Genomic DNA, 20,403 nt, shown 5'->3' with positions numbered 1-20,403 from the left:
GTGCGCTTTTGTTCCACATCCCACATATATTCTGAACTGTCCGAGGCATGAATTACATCCTCTTGCATTTTTCTTGAATGGAAGGTAATGCCACAAAGTTCCTAGCGACGTTTTGAAGTGTTATTACCTAATGAACTGATATGAACAAGTAGCACATTTGAACTACAGCTTTACTGCAAAGAGACTTAAAAGTTATATCTAACCTAGCAAGTAGTCTAAAGTAAATCTGGTTTACTAAGATTTTCCTGCAGTGTATTTACGGCCTGTCCCTGCAATCAGACTATGAGATCAGCATTATTATGATGCACTGAAATTTTTTCTCTGTGATTTCTCCATGATCCAGTGGTCACTTCCACTGCAGTGTGCTCCTCCAGCAGAAAACAGCTACCACAATTGCACAAGCAAACCACTTAAGAAGGCAACAAGAGCATCCCTTTGGTAAATCTTATTTACCTGCAATAGCAGAATGAACTGTGGGAAGCGCTGGATCGGTTTCATCATTAAACCATACAGTGTAATTCGATCAGGGCTTGACTCCTGGCACTGCTGCAATGCAAGAAAGCCACACTGTTTACTACTGTGAGCGTATTTCCATAAGTTGCAGAATGAAAGGAAAACATTTCCTGAAAATTCTTCTACATCCATTCATGCTAATTGTAACAGTGGTGCTGTAAAGATTCAATTTAGTATGAAGATTTCATTTAAAAATATTAAGTCTTTAAAAAAAAATAATTACTAAAATGATGGCATGTCACTGAACTGAAACCTCCTCCTTAAATACAGCTGGGATAAAGCTGCATCAGCAATGCAGCTACCTACGTATATATCGATACAGCACATTCACACTTTTTACATAAGCAGTCCACCGTAACATCTGCTTAACTTCAAGCACAACAAAAGGAATGCACTGGATCGAAGTCTTAAATTTGAAAAACGTAAGTGATCTGTTGATTCATAGACCATAATGTACTATTGCTGCTGTTTCCTGGGGCTAAGAGACCACAAATTTCTAACTACCTATATGTTTTTCAGAGGAAGTCTAAGGAAAACATCATAATCTCAGTGCTATGCAAGCAAAAAAAGAGATTTTCAGTTTCTGTGTTAAAAAAACTAAGGCAAAGTACACTGATTTATTTTTGGGAAATAAAAATGTAAGAATCTATTATTTTGATTATTGGGACTGGCAGATAAAACCAGACAAATTTCATTTGCATGTGCAGAAAAGCCCTGTTTTTGTAAGACATTTCCGCATTTGAAAAATATTTTGGCCAAAATCACAGATAACCCAAAACAAGGAGAGGAAATACTCAGTATTGAAAACAAAGCAAACTCAAACAATATTAAACTGGTGTTGTGCTTAAATTGCTATTTATTTCTACAACTATCAGCTTCACAACAATTGGTTTCCATACTTATCTGCACAAACACTTTGTTTGCCCGAACAGCAGCAGTGAAGATTCTGGTCTTCATTGCTGGTGGACAACATCAAAAAAAAGAAGGTACAGAAATGTCTTCTGTCCTCAGAGTTCAGCTGTGAGCCCCAAGCTCTGAGCAGTGCCAGGGTACATTATGCCCCTATTGGAATAACAGGCTTTTAATAGTGTGAGAGGTATGAAGTGACTATATATGCTCACTACAGAGTTTGGTCTTCATGGTGCCTAAGGCTTTTAGAATATAATCCTGTGTAGTGCTGGCCACACTCCAAAAAGCCGTTAGTTAATGTTAAGATCTGAAGACAGATTAGGAATGAGCCCCCCTAGCCACCCTGCTCTAGGCAATCTAAAAGCTTCACTACTTAGTTTGCCTAGGGCACTAAATTTCAGTGTTTGGCTGACCACTGCAACAGACCTGACAGGGTGACAGCTGAGAGGCACAACTCAATCCAGGACTCTCAGGAAATGGGACAAGCAGAGCTTCCAGGATCTCAGCAGTGTCACAGACAGCCTAAAAGCTTTGCAATGAATTTTGTATACCCTCTGTAAGCTATCACCCATAGGGATTCACAGCACTTCTACTGCATGTACCAGGCTCTCAGTGCACATCATCGGAAGCATCGTATTCATCAGGGTAGTATGCATTCTGCCCCAAAATTTTCAATTTCAAACCAAAACTGGAAACATGATTTTCAAAATACTAGGAAATTGTTGTGGAATGGAAATCAAGTTACACTACTCTACACAATACAATAAAGACGTTAGAAGTAAAATAAATACCAAGTAAGAGGATGCCTCAGATGGTGAACTACTGTTTGAAGTCCACCTGCTATGAAAGAGTCCCAATGTTTTGTCGAGTACAGTCACGCAAACACCAATAAAAACTGATCTGAACAACAACAAAACCACTCTTCACTTCAAAATACATCCTAGATCTAACATCATGTTATTATTCTGAAAATACAGTAGTGGAAGTGAATTCTCTGGGAACTTCCTTGTGACAAACCCATAAAACCAAAGTCTTTAAAGCAGTCACACAATATACAGTATCAGCAATCAAATTTCCTCATAAATTATAATTTATACCATCTTATTTATAACATATGCCCAGATGTTTTAAGATTGAACAAACTCACCTTTAAGAAGTCTAAAAAGGCAGGTTTGGTGGCACATGTTTTCTTGAGAATCCCTACTGCTGTACTGAAGTTGTTTACATATTCACTGTACGCATCCAACACCATAGACTTAGAAAACTGAAAACATAAAAGGGTAAACCTTAACTATAAATACAAAAGATCCCTGAAAGCGTAACTATCTAAACCCCTGATCGGTAAGGACTCTCCTTGCTCAGAGCTAAGGGCTTTGCTTGGCCTAGTGCTGGATCTACAGAAATACTGGTGATGCCTAATACAACCTTTCTGTAGAAGACAGGTTGGAAACCTAAAGATGTAACAGCTTTGAATTACAAAATGTAAATTTACAGAAATAGCTTCATCTTGGCTACAACACTAGGGTAGAGCCTGGGACTATGGGCAATCGAAGGGCATCTGCTGAGATTCAGAGCAGCTGCTGGGATCCCCTGATCATCCCACTGCTGCCTATCTTACAGATTTGGTGAACCAGCAAAGTCCCAGGGCCTTCGTGCCCCATCTTCCACTGGTAAGGGTTTATCAGGAAAGCAGATTGTGTGGCCTGCAATCAGCCATGTGAAGGCTAAGATTGCTGCCCGTTGCCTCCCTAGTAATTCTATCCCTTTCTTCTGCAGAGCTGGTCTCATTAATGCTACCTATCTTGCTTCAGTCCGAACAAGACAGGTTTGCTTTAAACAGCAAATCTTCAGTAACCTTTCATTTTGACTGAAATGGGGTCAAAGCACTCAGACACAGATCCCAGCTCTCTTACAGCAGGCATGAAATGGCAGTAATTTCCAGCAGCTGGGTGGCAACAAAATAAGGTACTCAAACCAGCAGGTAGGCAGCCTTTTCTGTCCACACAACAATGTCTTTCTATCAACCAAGGCCACTCCTTGGTTTCTCTAATTTAAAGCAGTGGCTAGTTCAGTCCTTTATTGGATGGACTTCTTTAAGGGTGGGATAGTGTTTTACAAATACTCTTTACCTCTACCCAGGCTCAGTTCAAATCCAAGAATTCAGGACATCACCTACTGTGTTTTCTTCCTGCTCCCAACCAACATACTGTGTATGAATACATACATTTTAAGAGATGCTGAACCTCAATCTCACTTAATTTTGATGGGTTTGTGAATCTCTATCTCCTGAGAAAAGAAACTGTTTACTTAAGGCTCTGAAAGCTTGATCAAAGCCTGAAAATTTTGCCCACAATCCTTTCACATCTGCCAACCAAGCTGAAGACGCGTTGGTGTCAGTTTCCTTACCAGGATGGTACATACATACTCTGACAGTTGTCACAGGCATTGAAGAACATGGGAATCAGAAACACAGAATCATAGAATAGTTTGGGTTGGATGGATGTTTAAAAGTCTAGTCTAACCCCCCTGCAGTGAACAGGCACATCTTCAACTAGATTAGGTTCCTCAGAGCCTCATCCAACCTGACCATGAATGTTTCCACGGATAGGGCATCCACCATCTCTCTGGGCAACCTGTCCCAGTGTTTCACCACCCTCATAAAAAATTCCTTCCTTGTATCTAGTCTAAATCTACTCCCTTTCAGTTTAAAACCATTACCCCATGTCCTGTCACAACAGGCCATGCTAAAAAGTTTGTCCCCATCTTTATAAAGTAGCCAAGTTAGACAGAGAGATATGGAGATGAAATAACCAGCCTAAAATAAAAACAGATTATCTGTTCAGATGCATTTGCTTACTGAAGCAACAAAGACATCACCAATCATTTCAACAGAGTCCCACTCAGACACACGACTCGCCAGCGCGATCTGAAACATTGAATGGCACTGAAGAATTTCCTTAATTCGATAAAAGACCATTTTGAGTTTTCTTTCACTCAATAATTTTGGTTCCATATCTGAAAGGGGCTTCTCATATTGCTGTGGGGGAAAAAAAAACCAAACCAAACATAAATAGATTTAAACAAACAAACGAGTCTTCTACAAGCAGAAAAAACAACTTATGTAACAGTATATATACACACGCGAAATCTCTGAACATTTGGCATGAAGCATCTGCAGCAAAATCTATGTGAGTCATACTACACATTCTTTAAGGACATGACTATTTTTCAAATTTCCCAATTATAAAATGCAAAGATATTAAGGTACCTCCAGAATTCTTTTGAGAGCATCCACGTAATTCTTCTCACTGTCAACTACAGAGCCCAAAATATACCTTCTCACAACCTGTTAAGAAACAAAGTTTTGTCTGAAGCTCTAATCAGGTAACACGTTTTTTCATAGTTAGAAATGCTGATAATAAAATACAAGAAACACAAAGCGATTTAAATACTGGAACTGCAATAAAATAATACTGTACCTCTTCAAACAGAATTAAATTTACTATTATTGGAAAAGTATTTATTATAAAGAACACAACAGTTATTGGATATCTATAATCTTTACTGAATGTTGCAATTCCAAGCTTTTCTTTTGAAACTGGTCTTTTATTTCAGGCATTAATACAAATAATACGTATAGATGATGATGGCTATTTCAGTGAATTGCTGTAACAAAACAGGTAACCAGTTTTCATAATCAGTCTTCAAGATTAATTTTCTTTTTTAATATGTTTTATAAATTTATTAGGAGTAGCCTGAAGGACAAACAAACAAAAAGATTAATTGCCTTTTTAAGGTAAGGCCACATAAACTGTACCACTGAGAAAGTACCTGAGTAAGTCAGCTTTCTTTTTGGGCATGGAATGTCCTGAGTTGGAAGGGACCCACAAGGATCATTGAGTCCAACTCCTGTCCCTGCACACGACAACCCCAAATTCACACCAAGTCTCTGAGGGCGTTGTCCAAGTGCTTCTTGAATAGCGCCAGGCTTGGTGCTGTGACTGCCTCCCTGGGGAGCCTGTTCCAGTGCTCTACCACCCTCTGGGGGAAGAACCTTTTCCTAATAACCAGCCTAAACCTCCCCTGGCACATCTTCCTGCCATTCCCTCAGGTCCTGTCATTGGTCACCAGAGAGAAGACATCAGCGCCTGCCCCTCCTCCTCCCCTTGTGAGGAAGCTGTAGACCACGATGAAGTCTCCCCTCAGTCTCCTCTTCTCTAGGCTGAACAAACCAAGTGACTTTAGCTGCTCCTCATATGGTTTCTCCTCTAAACCGTTCACGAACTTCGTGGCCCTCCTCTGGGCACTCTCTAGTAGCTTTATATCCTTAATGTACTGCGGTGCCCAAAACTGCACACAGCACTCGAGGTGAGGCCACACCAGCGCAGAACAGAGCGGGACAATCACCTCCCTCGACCAGCTGCAATGCAGGACTTGATGCACCCCAGGACACGGTTGGCCCTCTTGGCTGCCAGGGCACACTGTTGGCTCATGTTCTACTTGCCATCAGCCAGAACCCCCAGGTCTCCTTCTGCAGAGCTGCTCTCCAGCCTCTCAGTCCCATGCCTGTGTGTACAGCCAGGGTTGCCGTGCCCGAGGTGCAAAATCCAGCACTTGCCCTTGTTAAACCTCATATGGTTGGTGATTGCCCAGCTCTCCAGTCTGTCCAGATCTCTCAGCAGGGCCTCTCTGCCCTCGAGAGTGCCAACAGCTCCTCCCAATTTTATGTCGTCAGCCAACTTAATTAGTATTCCCTCTAGTCCTGCACGCAAGTAATTTATGAAGAGATTAAAGAGTACTGGCACTAAGATGGATCCCTGCAGAACCCCACTAGTGACTGGCTGCCAGCCTGATGTAACCCCATTTACTATAACCCTTTGAGCCTGACATGTCAGCCAATGGCTCCTCCATTGCATTATGTGTTTATTCAGCTGTGTGCTGGACATTTTGTCCAGCAGGATACAGTGAGAGACAGTATCGAAACACTTATTGAAATCCAAAGACTTACTGAAATCCAAGATGATCACATTAGCTGGCTTTCCTTGGTCAACTAGGTGGTTATCCTTGTAATAGAGGGTTAAATTAAGTTTGTTAGGCAGGAGTTTCCCCTCGTGAACCCGTGCTGGGTGGGACCAAGGACTGCATTGTCTTTCAGGTGTTTTTCAATAACTCCCAGAATAATCTTCTCCATCATTTTGCCAGGCATTACCACGCATAAGCGAAAACCCCATGCTATCTATATTCATACAAATTGATAGAGTTATAAGACCTTCAGGAAATATTACTGTATTTTATGTTTACAAACTACAGCCTATTTATCACACCTCCTTCTCCACCTCCTGCTTCTGCAATTCAGCTGAAACGCACATTGTACTCATGTGCAGGTGACATGACAGGAAGGACTGCAGAATCTCTTTGGTTTAAAATTTAAACTTACTGATTAGATTTCTTGCTGGTTTTAAGGATTTGTTTTCACTCAAATCTATTTCCTAATCCAGCTCATCACAGGGCTTTCAAAAGCAGGGCTCTGACAGAGAAGACAGCACAAGGGCAGGATCAAACCACTCCCCACAACTACAAGGGATGGCAAAACCACTTCTTTTGCTATTTTAAGCCAGCCTAAATGACCATGAAACTAAAATATCAGACTTGCTTCTCTCTGCTCCTGATCATCACGGCCTCCTGCCTCCTCTAGCATGGCTGCCTTTAATTCTCCACACCTGTATTTTGCATTAAGTGCAGGTTATGCAAGGATATTCTCTCCAGCACTGGCATTTCAAAGGAAGACTTCAAAACTATCTGAGGCCTTCCTTAAAGATATATATGGTAAAATTAGTTGTGTCTAATTTGTGTTTAGAATGGATTTAGCAGTGTCTTATTTGGTGTAATGTATCAGCTGCTCTGGTAAAAGATACTAACTCTACTTTTAGTCACAGTTCATTCTTCTGAAAAGAATAAACATCTGTAGAAAATGTTGGGGGTTTTTTTCAGGCTCTATAAAACACAAAATAGATACTTAATAGTGTCTACAGCTTATTGCAATAGAGAAGCACAACTTACAAGTGGCTTGCATGTCTTATATTTATATTCACATCTTTGCTAGTAACAGTAGCATACAGACATAAACAATTCACTCTAAGAATTCAGGTCCCAGTATTAAAATGAAGCAGAAGATATCATGACTGAGACCCAAGGCAGGACACAGTATTTAAACAGGCACCAGTTTTTAAACAAAAGCTATCATGCCACCTGCTGTTTAAAACAAGTACGTTCATAAAGTCCATGTCATTTGTGGCAAAGTAGTCCAGGTTGGCAAGGGCTTCTGGCCTTCACCCTCTCCATCTGGGAGACCAGGGGCTGCCGAGCAGTTTGCCGGACCCCAGCCTATGCCATGGAGCCAGGACTTGTGTTGGCTTCTGGTGAGCTGCTTGAGTTTTTCTGTCAACCTCAGCCCAAAGCCACACTGCCCAGCAGCCCCACCCTCACGCACATGGCCGCTGCACCCCTCCAATTTGGCATCGTCTCCAAATGTGCACTGCTGCTGGTATTTGGATTGCTAATAAAGGCATTAAACACCACAGACCAGACCAGTAGACTACAACTTTCTGAGCATGGTGTCCTTGCTTGTTTTGCAGAGGTAAGCGGCATCCTCTGCTCTCCGCTGTCCAGAAGCCAGCCATCCCAAAGGGACTCAGCCTGGTCAGGCACAAATGGACTCTGATCCATCTGTGCTGACTGTTCCCAATCACCCTCCTGTCCTTCCAAACCCAGAAAAAGCTCCCAGGAGCATTTGTTCCATCACCTTTGCAGGGACTGAGGTGAGGCCAGCCTGGTTCTTTCTTGCTCTTCTTAAAGAGCACGAGTGTGACTTTTTTTCCAGTCTTCTGATCACTATGATCTTAGACAACAGAGAAAGGCCTTACCCTCAGCACCCCTAAATCCATCCCTTCTGGTCCTATGGCCACCTGCATATGTCCAGCTGGCCTCAGTACACCCTAACCGCAGGTAATGCTTCACTCCAGCAGGACCTGCCTCTAGGCTCAGGGGCTTCAGAGGCCTGAGGACAAATCTCACCAGTAAAAGCTGAGGCAAAGGTGGCACTGAGCACCTTGGTCTTTTCAGCGCCCTTTGTCACTAGGTCCCTGTCCCATCAAGCAGCAGACCCGTATTCTTCTTAGCCTTCCTTTTGCTGCCAATGTACATATAAGAAGCCCTTCATTGTTGCCCTTCACACCTCACTAGCTCCAGCTGAGCTCTGGCTTTCCTAACTTCATTCCTGCCCACTTGGGCGGCTCCTCCTGGGTCGATGCTACTAGTTTGTTCCAAACTAAGAGCACTCTATTCTTCCAAAAGACGGTACATTTATTTTTAATTACCCACAAAAAAAACCCCAGTGAAACTCCCAAACATTTGGAAAGAAGGTATAGACAGCATTCAGATTGATGCTGAGATCTTACATTATTATGAAATCTTACTGTAACGTAACAGTTTGGTAGTTGCATTGTTACAAGATTAGCACTTCACTGTGCTAAACACATTAGAAAAAAAAACCCTCACCAAGTAAATAAAAAGAACAATTTATACCACTCTCCTCAGCTGCCCCTTAATTTGGTTTTTTGCTCATTTTCTGAAGCTACTGACCAACACATGACTTGACACCACAAGAAGCTAAAAACTCTCACAGGATTTATTTCCAGCCAAAATTTCTAACTGATGACAATTTCAGTGTTTTTTGAAGTGGTTTCCACAGTGACTAGAGAGTTTGAGGTAGAGAACAGAAAAATATACTCTTCTGTAGACTTGACTTTCCTGGGGACAAGGTTTTTCTAAAATCAGGAGAAACCTTAAGATTCAAAGAGCATTCTATTTTAAAACAGAAATCCTGGAGCACCTGGAGCAATATCTTCTGACTCAATGAAAATGTTTAAACTCTTTTCTTTTTCACTCAAAACAATCACATTTAGTTTGTGTTCAGGTAGTGAAACAATAGAATTATTACAGATGACTTTATAACACAAAACATTTTGCATCTCTGGCTGAATTCAAGACTGACGCAACTATACAGATGCATACCAATTTTCAAAAAAACTACTTATTCAGTTCTGAATTCAATGTCCACTTCATTTATGTTAATGCCAATATCTTTGAAGAGCAAGGAACCTGGAAGCCATTGATGTAGAGCAGAAGGGGAGGAAAAAGAGGCAGAAGGCCATATTTCCAAAAGCCTACTACCTGCTGTTGTGATAATCCTTCAGGCATAGGAGTCATAATTGCTTCTGTATGCATGCAGTCCACATCAATAAATAAATTTAGCTCCTCTTCTTCCAGGCATGATGCTCTATGATCTACAAATAATTGAATAACCAAAATGTCAACTTTTACAACACGTAGATTGAAAGAAGAAGAAAAACAAAGAAAGCAAAGATCCTATCATCCAAGCACAATCTTATTTTCACTTACCAAACAAAAGAAATTTCTAAGCATTTCTGTATCACCTGTGAAATCACATAAATACCACCACTGACAGGTGCTCTAATACAGAATATCTTTCAAAGGTATCTCAAAATCCTACAATCCACACAGAAGGAGACAACCTATGCATCTTTTTCTTGTCCTTTACTCCCTCTTCAGAGCCAGGAGAACAAGGCTGTCCAGAGTACAGGACGTGATAATCAGGGTTAAAACACTGTGGCTCCAGGGCCAGCAGTTTTAAATAAATGACCTTTGGGAAGAAATTAAACACACCCATAATATGATCTAGCTTAAAAAATTCCATACACCCTTCCATAACTGAACTAAAATAAGTAGCCAAATGCACCAAAATGTTGAATTTAATCAGAAATGAGAGTAAGGGATTCTGCATTGCTTTCTACCTACTAATTTTATGCAAAAAGCACCACCAAAGTGCAGTGATAGGTGGCAGTACACAGCCAGCCAAACAAGCAGACATGAGCAAAGGAGAGATAAAGAAAGAACAGTGTAAGAAGCAGTATGTGTCTTGGGGAAAAAAAAAGGAAAGTAAGGGAAGCAGATCTGTTGGCTGGGAAGAATTAATGAGTTTATGTGACAAATTTGTCGCCTGCTGATTTGGTAAGTGGCTAAGGGATTAAACCATCCACAGATATCCTGTGTTTGCTACCTAACCTCTAGAAATGTAAGGAGGAATGCCAAGTCCACTGTAACACTGTCCCGCTGAAGGAGATAATTTTCTCCTGTGCAACTGCAAGAAGCTGAGGATACATTTTTGATCTCTCAAGTTTGTACAATTCTCTTTCTGTTTTCTGTCTGTGAATTAGGTAGCTTCAGAAGCAGTTAGAGGCCATGGCAGGGATGTAAGATATGTCCTGGTCCTTACAGATAGGATGCAGCTTCACGTTACCTCGCTCACTAAAAATGTCTTGCTCCAGTCTTGTGGGTTTAGCTTCCCAAGATTGTTGTTTTACAAGCTCTGAAGTTACAACCATTCAATTAGCTGGGGAGAAACCTGAGCAGAAACATATACTACCTCTCAGACTTATTCTGAAGAAGTCAGTTTGTATTCAGTTACTACCCCCTGCCTCTTGCAAAAATTAACTGCGGACTGCTGCTGCTGAGGCTTATGGCAGAGAGCTGACATTTGTTCTTAACTAGAAAAAGAACACAAATACTTTTAGCTTTTTGATTTTAGACCACTTTCTGGTTTCTCAGTCCAAACTCAGCTTTCATCAAAAATCACCTGTGATAAACAGGAACAGTCTCTTCCCCTGCTTCCTCTCTTAAGCAAGGAAAGCTTTTGTCAGCCCTTGGCCATGAGAAACTTTCGAATAGTCAACACAACTCCGCTAAAAACCATGTCTTGTCAGCAGACTTTCCTGGCATTCAGGAGTTACTTGATGGAAGGAACTGGACAAACGTAGTACATGAACATAATTTCCATACTTTCGTATACCAATACCTAGATAGCATCTATGACACTGTTCGGTGGGAATTTTTGTTGTTGCTGTTTTTAAGCAGACCCTTCTCTGTGGTGCTCAGGTTTCTCAGGTCACTCAGGTTCTTGCCCCAAACCTAAAACTACTCAAGATGCATTGACCATACTGTCATCTGAACTGACATAATGAAGTATACCATACTTCATTGCTATAAAGCTGATTTCATGCATCCAGTACACAGCTCCCAGTACAAAAACCTGCTAGGCCATTCACTTTTCTCAGAAATTACTAGAGACTAACACATTATAATAGGCACATACCTTGAGAAATGAAGGATTTTGTTCTAATGAAGGAGCGACCCTTTTTCACAGCTGCTTTTGTCTTTTCGAGCCCATCTTTGGTACCTTCTCTAGCAGCTCGCATAAGCTTTTGCATCTGTAAGATAAAAAATACAGTCTACGTGTTCAATAAATAATAGGAACATGCTTGTGCATACCATGCAGAATACTTCTGATCAAAATATCTTTAAAAACAACACTGTCAAGTAGGTTAGGTTATAAATATAGCCCAAAGTCAAAGGAATATATAGTAAGTACACAGATCCATCAAAGCTCAGATCTAAGCACCTATACTTTTTCTTAATAAAATCAAACTTGGAGAAAGGGACTTACTTCATGTCAATATTGTATGCAAGCCTAAAATAGCAGGAATGCTTACGAACCCTTCTGTATCGAGCATCTGAACTCAGTCTCAAATGATCAGCTTTGCATTATGTAACAAATAAATAGTATGAACAGGTCTATAACAGGCAGGGTTCTTGCCCATCTTCCAATGTCCCACTAACTCTGTCAAAGTATTTCTGACCTAAAGATAATCCCCTAGACTCAGTTCTATATTAACTATATTCTTAAACAAACACTGTTTTGCAGAAAATGTTACAACTAATATTTTCATTAATTGAACAAATCAGTTGATATAATTAAGAATTTTATAATTTGATAATACACTACCACACCAAAAAGAAATTTCATTTAAAAAAAAAAAGTGTTGTTTTGCTAGGAAATGTTTACTAAAAATACCTGCTTTGTACTTTTGCTTTCCCAAAATGCCACCATGGAAAAAATTCCGACTACTGTCGGAGCTGTGCTGACACCATCAGCAACATCAGAACACAAACAAAGCTGTCTTGCTGCAATCTGGCAATTTCTCGGTTTGAGCCAAAGCTTCCAGGAAAAACCCAGCCTCTTCATACTGGCTCCATTCAGAATGGAAGGCTCTGAGATTCTGACTCCCGCAATTTGATCCCATGTGGCTGCAGAGTCAGGGTCAGGCTGGCCCTGCAGAGCTCACCCAGGTCTCAGACAGGCGCCGGGGCTGTACGCCTGGCTCACACTCTGGGATAAGGGCACCAGTCAGCAAGGAAGGACAATGCCCTATCTCATCTTCTGAAACTGATACCACTAAGCATGAGAAAAGGTCCTTGACAAAGTACTTTTAAGACAAACTGCATAATAACCCAGCACATTTAGAACTCATTTAATACAAATTATTGCCTGCTTTTTCAAGTTATTATTAGAAGAAAAATATAACATTGTCTATTTTGGAAAAAGCAATCATTCAAACATAGCTAGTTACAAAAATCAACTACGCTACCTTCAGCTCATGTTTTTGCTTTAGTTGCTGAATCTCTACTGCTCCCACAGTGTTTGCCATCAAATCTTTCATCTTTCTTTCATAATGCTCCTTTAAACGCGTTAGGTCATGAGAAAGCTACAGTGTATAAAAAGACACAATCTTTTCAAAAAGCCTGCAGTAAACTTCATGCTAAAGTACTCACGTATATCATGCATGTTGCCCAGTCTGCCTACTGATACACAGACAACTGAGGGAAAATTATCATTTAGGGACACTACAACCCCACGAATAGACCGTCACTCCTGTGCATCACCATACCTTTCAGAAACTCGGCCAGGTGCCCTTGCGCTATGCTGGCAACTATGTAAAGAGAGGGACAAAGGCACTTAGTCTAAGCTAGCCACATATTAGTTATGTTGTGTGCATCTCTTACAAACCATATGGAAACAACGCATCAACTTTACCCACAAGCATCACTGGGTGGAGCACAAACCCTTGTGAGTATATTTCTGACTATCCTTCAAAACAGTGAATCAGAAGAATTCTCAAAGGCTGAAGAACCTGCAGAGGTTGCTGGCACCCAGGAAGGTACAGATCAACAGTTGGACAAAACGACACTAACAGGGGAGGATGCATAGTCTTGTAATTCCCCAGTGCATGGGAATTGGGAAGCACATGCTTTCCCTCAGTTCTATCATATCTTCACTGTATGACCATGGGTGTTAACCATCTCATACATGAATACATCCATTTGCAAGGTAAGGAAACTATCCCACAGAAATGCTCTGGAATACTAATCATCATTTGTTAAACACTGTGAGAAAGCCAGATAGAAGAGGTTAAAATGTAACTATAATACAAGTCTAGTGGAAAAACCTGCAGCTCGATGTCAACAGAATTATTTGGCAACAGATGAAAGAACCAGGAAAGAGAAGGCCTACTGAGTTGAAAATAGGAGGAAGGTCCAGCATTTAGCTCCACTAGGCTGGGTGAGGATGCAATGACCTCCAGCATGATGATTCTGGCATTACAGCAGTATTATTAAGAACAGCATCTGGTTCACAGACTACAAATACTTAATAGCAGAAAAACCTTCCTGTCTCAAAATAAATAAATTTTAAAAAATCAAAAGTAATTAAAAATAAAAAGTTACTTTGAGGGAAGTCATACCAGCACTTACAACTAAAAATCCCACCTCCAACCTTCCCATACTTTTCAGCAGACAGAAAGAACAATAAGCAAGGCAGATCTCTCACAGGGTCTGAAAGACTACAGAAGGAGATGTGCTGGGAAAATACTGTAACACCCATCACAAGACCTGAGGAGAAGTGAGAGTGCAAGGAAAGGATACAGAGAATAGGTATAAAGTGGAGTGGTTTCTCAGCAATCCTGAAATTTGTGTCTTTCCTCACCCTCTGCCAAACCTCTTCTCTAGTTTCGTGACTTCTCTGCGTCCCAGTAACCCATCCAGATGCAGCAGCCCCCCTGACTTCTCCAGCCACCAACTAATGGGTGCCTATGCTCCTCATCCCCATTCTCACAAGGCAACCCTCAAAACCTTTTGTCACAGGCCTGGAAAAGCCAGGTGCAGGGCAGTACCCTGGAGCACGCCTCTGTCCTCCCACCACTCCTTGGTCTCTTGCTCAGATACTCTGTGCCTGATCATGGCATCATCACTCTCAACCCACTGCCAATAGTTTCCTGTGACAGATCAAAGTATACTTATAAGCAATTTAAAAAATGGCTTTAAACCTTGCTTTGTGCACATGTGTAAATAGCTTCCTATAACTATGGCCAAAGCTGAAGCTACAGATAACAGGAAACAATTAAAAAAAACAAACCAGCAGTGATGGTAAGATTACACACCTACTTGAAAAGTTATAAAAACATCCAAAGTTGTGTTTTTAACAACAACAACAAAAAATCAAACCCATTTGTCTTCAGTCTAGTTAAAAAACTCCCCAGAAACAAACAGCTGCAATAGCTTAAACATGTTTTAGTCAGGACAAACCCAAAACAAAACCAGAAGATGAGCTCTGATGATTTCGGTGGGCTCAAGTCTTGCAGTTAATTGCTCCTCCCTGATTTCTGAAGGGCAGGCAGCAAATATGGAGGTGGGGGGAAAGCAGATAACGTGTACTGGAAGGAAACGCAGACAGTGAAGCTTTTATTCCCATCAAGATAAGAAACCTGCAAAATGAAGACAAGAGTCCCATGGAAGAACACCCTGGCTGCTACCCCCACAGCCTCCAGCCACAGGGTGCTGCAGCAGCTAACAGTATGCAGCTGCGAAGTAGCTCTTGGGTGTCTATCCCTAGCCGCCATACACCGGGGGGCCCTGAGGATTTGCAGTGACTCAGGGCACGGAGCCCAGCCCTGCCTGTCCCCACTCTGCCCCACATCCCTATCCTCCAAGTGCTCAGAGCAGGGAACCAGCAGCGGGAGGCTCCCAGGTCCCAGGTAAGACTTCCCTCTCATAGGAGGGCAGAAGGAAAGCAGCTGAAGCAGCGATAGCACAGGAGTCCGAGGCTCATCCTGATGGGCAATCAGAAAGATGCAGCAAGGGCATGCACCCATCAGCGTCTTCCTGCCTCCTGTGGGCACAGATATAGCTGAAGATACTAGACCAGAGGTGTGTCACAGATGCATCATTTTAATCGCACTGCCTCTATTTTCTCCTTAGTAAACAGTACTGGCTTCTCGTTGATCACAAAAACCTATTATTTTGGGGGGTTTTGTTAAGCTCAGTCACCTTCAAACAACCAACATGATACAGATGTAAGACAGAAAAGCAGGGAGCACTGGCAAAGTTTTGTGACTTTTGAGCACCTGAAGAATCCCAAAACTTCATGTCTTGTCAGGCTTACCCCCATTTGTTCTTCACATTATTTTCCACGCTCATTTACCATTTACACTACTTCATCAGCTGCAAAAGAAGAAAAGGTGAGGAACTGCCCACAGGCAAAAATAATCCCATTTTTAATTTCACTTTTCTCCAATTCGAGTTTTTTCTCTTTTTTTAAGGAGCTTCTGTTTAATATTTTCATCTTTTCTTTTTCCTGTCACTCCCACACTGATTCACGTCTCCTTTAAGAAGATGCCGCTGGCATTTGAAACTGGACTGAGAAGGGAAATACAGGTGAGAAAGGTTAAGTGTTGGAAATCAGGATAATCTCAATGACTGAGCAGCACTGCAGGATACATACATGTCTCTTGTGGTTGCCTCGCAAAAAGGAGCTGGGAATTCCATTTTTACACTCAGAATCACTCTGTTCTTCATAGCTTTCAAACTCACTTGAACTCCACCCGTATTCCAGCGAGCTGTTTCCACCATCATCACCGTTTTCAACATCATCATAAATCATTTCCTCTGTAAGAATTAAACCAAAATAAAAAAAAGCTATACTGAAATTTCTGTTTGTTTGAACACCAAAAAACTTGTTCAGGATGTACTATAAAGAACTATACAGACTTCTGTACGCACACTTTAAAAAGTGAATTAAACCCAACATTCAAACAGCCAAAGTGGGTTGTCTTTGTTGGAACAGAGTACGAAAAGAGGACAGTGTAATGGGTGCACACCACGATCCTTTTAAAAATATGCCCTACTCAAACTACTCTGTTCTGTCCAAATCCCACAACATATTTTAGATGAAATTTAGATGAAGTTCGAACTGTAGCTGTGAACACCCATCTGCACTGACATGGAGCATCCTTCCATTTGCAAGCTTGCCACTTGCCCCTAGGAACATCTTCATCATCAGCTCAAATGATAAATGCTAAAAAATTGCAAGAATCAAATGAAAATGTCACTACTTCAAGTAGAACAGATCAGACTAAAGTAGCATGAAACACGTTACACTATCATATTTTATGACTAGTCATTCTTGCAATTCCACCAGTCACTAGGAGTCTCCCATATCTGCAGGTTACCTTGCCCATAGTCTAGTCTAAGAGCTTGAAGTATTAACCTTTTCAAGATCTAGAAAGCTATATTGCAAAGGCTGACTGAAGTATCACCTATTAAAGACACAGGTCTTTACATTGGCAGAGACATCAAGTATGACAAACTGACTCAGAACAAAATGGAAATTTTTAGTGCCAATTACTTATCAGGAAACAGGCGTGCACTGTACATGCAGCATCATTTGTCATTACAAGTACAGAAGTGTGGACACTTCTGCCAGGGATCCCTACTGTCAGAGGTTATAACGCTTCATTTAAAACTGTCTCGTATTAAATTCAGTAAACAAAAGTTGTGTTTTCATTTTAAGACTGAAATTTTATTGAAATTGAGAAAAAAAAAAATATACTCAAAAGAAAAGCTGACATATTTTACATACCTGTCTAAACCCTGGATTCTGTGATTTAAAAACTACTTTTTGACGAATAATAAAATTTTAATACTACCATTAATTAAATCCTTGAAAATTAACACCAAAGAATCTCTTCTAATTTCAAATAATCAGATTTTAACAATTTTTTAAAAAAACCTCCGTGCATATCAAAATTGTCCTTAAAATACACTTATGGAAGAAGACATTTTAGTGGAAATCTAGCACAAGGAAGTAAGTAAAAATAAGTCAAGACTTAGATAAGTCAAATTTGGGGCAGGCTATATCCAGTGATTTGGTGGACGTATCTTGTCCCTGTGTTAATGTAGACAGAGCTCTAACTGCAACTTTTTCAGAACAGTTGTGTCTCCCTGACAAAATATACAATTAATAAACATCAAGATCATGAAGGTACGAAGAAGAAATTTCCCTCGCTACCTATTTTCTCAGAAACTTTCAATGTCTTTGGGGAGAAACAGAAAGCCAAAATTTTAATTAACTTCATCTGGGTTAAGCTGAAAATTCGGATCGAGATGCTCAGCATAGCTTTGCTCCATGTGCCACATCCCACCCAGTGAAGCCCCCTGGCCTTCGTGTACATGTTTCCTGACTGAGCAGCCACAGCGCAAACACATCCCTGCCCAGAGCAGCACAGTGCATGTAGGGAACTTCCAGTAATAAAAGCATTCAAGTCATGAATGTAGCATAATACTTTCAAATAATAAAAGAAACAGATTTCAGTAATAATTTGTAAAACACCTTGCCTGAACAGCACTAAGGACAAGAAATGAAAATGTTAAAGCTTTAAAGATAAATGTGGTTTTCACACAAGAAAGCTTAAGTGTTTTTCTTCAGCACAACTGAAGTTCAAACTACAGTATCTATCAAACTACAACTTCAGTATCAAACACCTACACTGAGAGCCATGACAAGTAGATGCCTAATAAGCTGATCTACTCAAACACAAAATCAGTTACTAGCAACCAAGCTTTAAGCACAGCCTTCACTATAACCAAAAACTGAAAAAAAAATCTGAGCGAGAAGTCATTGAAACAAGCTTCTTGAGCCCTAGCTCCACCATTCCCAGTAAGGGTAAAAGCTTTGCTCCAGCACATCATCAGGAGCTGGACCACTCCAAAGCTGAAATTAAACATTTCTGTACAGTCACAATCCAGACGGTAAATAGCTGTTCTGAATCTCCTCCTCCATCTATCAGGTACTTTTATGTTGAAGGGAGACTTTCAAGAATAGAGCAGTTCCCTCTATAATCATGACAATGATGCATTATCATACATTATTCAACTACGTAAAACACCCTTTTTCCTACCTTTCTTGCCTTGTTTAGGTCACTACAGCTAATACGCCCAACACTGTAATTCTCTAACATACAGAATACTCAAGCATTTGGGACAGGATCTATAGAATATAGCAGAATTCTGCTTCTGAGAAGAGCAGTGTAGGAGACCTGCTAAGATGAAGTCTTCCAAGAGTCAGTTTAATTATGAACTTTGTAAGACCTACTGATTATTGACACAGTGTTAATTCCATTTACATATGTTTTGGTACTTAATGAACGTATCTATTCAGTATACATGCACATAATTCCATATTACATTGCTTTCAATGTGGTCTGTATAACAAAGACCTCAAACCTGGTTCAGAGTCTGAATTTTCTCTTGGCACATCATCATAAATTACTTCATCTGGGTCTAAAAGCAAAACAGAAAAACACAAGTGAGAATCACAGAATCATAGAATCGTTAAGGTTGGAAAAGACCCTTAAGATCATCGAGTCCAACCGCTAACCTATCACTGCCAAGTCCACCACTAAACCATATCCTCAAGCACCACATCTACCCTTCTTTTAAATACCTCCAGGGATGGAGACTCAACCACCTCCCTGGGCAGCCTGTTCCAATGCCTGACAACCCTTTCGGTGAATAAGTTTTTCCTAATGTCCAACCTAAACTTCCCCAGGTGGAGCTTGAGGCCATTTCCTCTCGTCCTATCGCTTGTTACTAGGGAGAAGAGAAACCCCCTAAAATGTGAATGTGACCAACAGTGTTTAAGAGGCATTTGGACAATACCCTTAATAACAATCTTCAGCTCTTGGTCAGCCCTGAAGTGGTCAGGCAGTGGACTAGATGATCATTGTAGGTACAACTTCCAACCTCCTTCCAGCTGAAATACTCTAAAGAATGTTGGTTATATTGGCACATATGACTAAAATGGAGATATGACCCATTCTCCAACTGCATTTTGCCGGTTCATCTAATCATCATTCAAATAATGCAATAATGCACAAAACCAGTATAAGGTATTTGTGAAATTTCAGAGTTTTATCTGCATTGTTTTTGATGAACTTTGGTAGCCTGAAAACAGAAATCCACTTCAACAGCCAACATGTGTCCCTCCTTTTTACAGCACTATGGTATGTTCTGTGCTTGAGGAAGGCTGCTCATTGCCTTCGTAAATGGCTGTAGAGAGGCTGTAATAGACAATTTTTTAAAATAATCAAAACTAAATCATGTTATGATCATTGTAGTACATTAAGAGGCAGGACGAGGATGAAAATTCTTCAGTCACTTCAAGTGACATGTAAGATGAACCTCCAGCCCAGTGGAAACAGGTGAGAACAGGCAGGATAACCTGTCCTCAAACCCCAGTGCTTCTGTTATGGTTTAAAATGCAGCTGCCAGCCAAGAGCACACACTAAGAAAAAGCAGCAATTTCCTGTCTTCCACCTTCTCCAATAACTTCTTTGGCAATTGCTGCATGAGGAGAACAATTTCATATACAGTCACAGAGCAGAGACTGAACTTGAGCAAATTTCCACTGTACACGTACTGATGGAGCCAAATGATCTCCTTAAGACAGTGACAGATGATTCCATAGGCTCCAAAAAGCACTCCACAGAAAACTGAATGTTAACTTTATTCTCAAATACACAATTTTGTTACACTGCTGAATGTTTTAACTGTGGTAATGCTGTTCTGGAACATATCTGAAAAAATATAATAAAAGTGAACATGGAGATATCTGTAAAATATACGTGTGCATATAGATACACACATACTATTGATCACAACTTAAAACTGACC

At 40.7% G+C, this 20,403-nt stretch overlaps 1 protein-coding gene across 10 annotated transcripts in view; it reads right to left on the bottom strand.

Annotated features, from left to right (window-relative positions):
* The window catches only part of ARHGEF10 (Rho guanine nucleotide exchange factor 10), a 116,412-nt gene that overhangs the window by 60,555 nt on the left and 35,454 nt on the right, over window positions 1-20,403 (bottom strand). For 5 of the 10 annotated variants that reach the window (XM_075086928.1, XM_075086920.1, XM_075086919.1 and 2 more), the window contains 9 exons: window positions 18,955-19,011; window positions 16,175-16,338; window positions 12,987-13,103; window positions 11,654-11,768; window positions 9,655-9,767; window positions 4,691-4,768; window positions 4,280-4,459; window positions 2,570-2,686; window positions 454-546 (listed from right to left, as the gene is read on the bottom strand). In XM_075086928.1, the coding sequence (XP_074943029.1) occupies window positions 454-546; window positions 2,570-2,686; window positions 4,280-4,459; window positions 4,691-4,768; window positions 9,655-9,767; window positions 11,654-11,768; window positions 12,987-13,103; window positions 16,175-16,338; window positions 18,955-19,011 (1,034 nt within the window). The remainder of the gene's footprint in view (window positions 1-453; window positions 547-2,569; window positions 2,687-4,279; window positions 4,460-4,690; window positions 4,769-9,654; window positions 9,768-11,653; window positions 11,769-12,986; window positions 13,104-16,174; window positions 16,339-18,954; window positions 19,012-20,403) is intronic. The other 5 variants (XM_075086921.1, XM_075086924.1, XM_075086925.1 and 2 more) reach the window with 3 other exon arrangements.

Source organism: Phalacrocorax aristotelis, chromosome 3 (assembly GCF_949628215.1).
Source record: "Phalacrocorax aristotelis chromosome 3, bGulAri2.1, whole genome shotgun sequence".
NCBI classification, from domain to species: domain Eukaryota; kingdom Metazoa; phylum Chordata; class Aves; order Suliformes; family Phalacrocoracidae; genus Phalacrocorax; species Phalacrocorax aristotelis.
The sequence above is the reverse complement of the archived record's forward strand: the minus strand, read 5'-3'. Positions and strand labels throughout refer to the sequence as shown.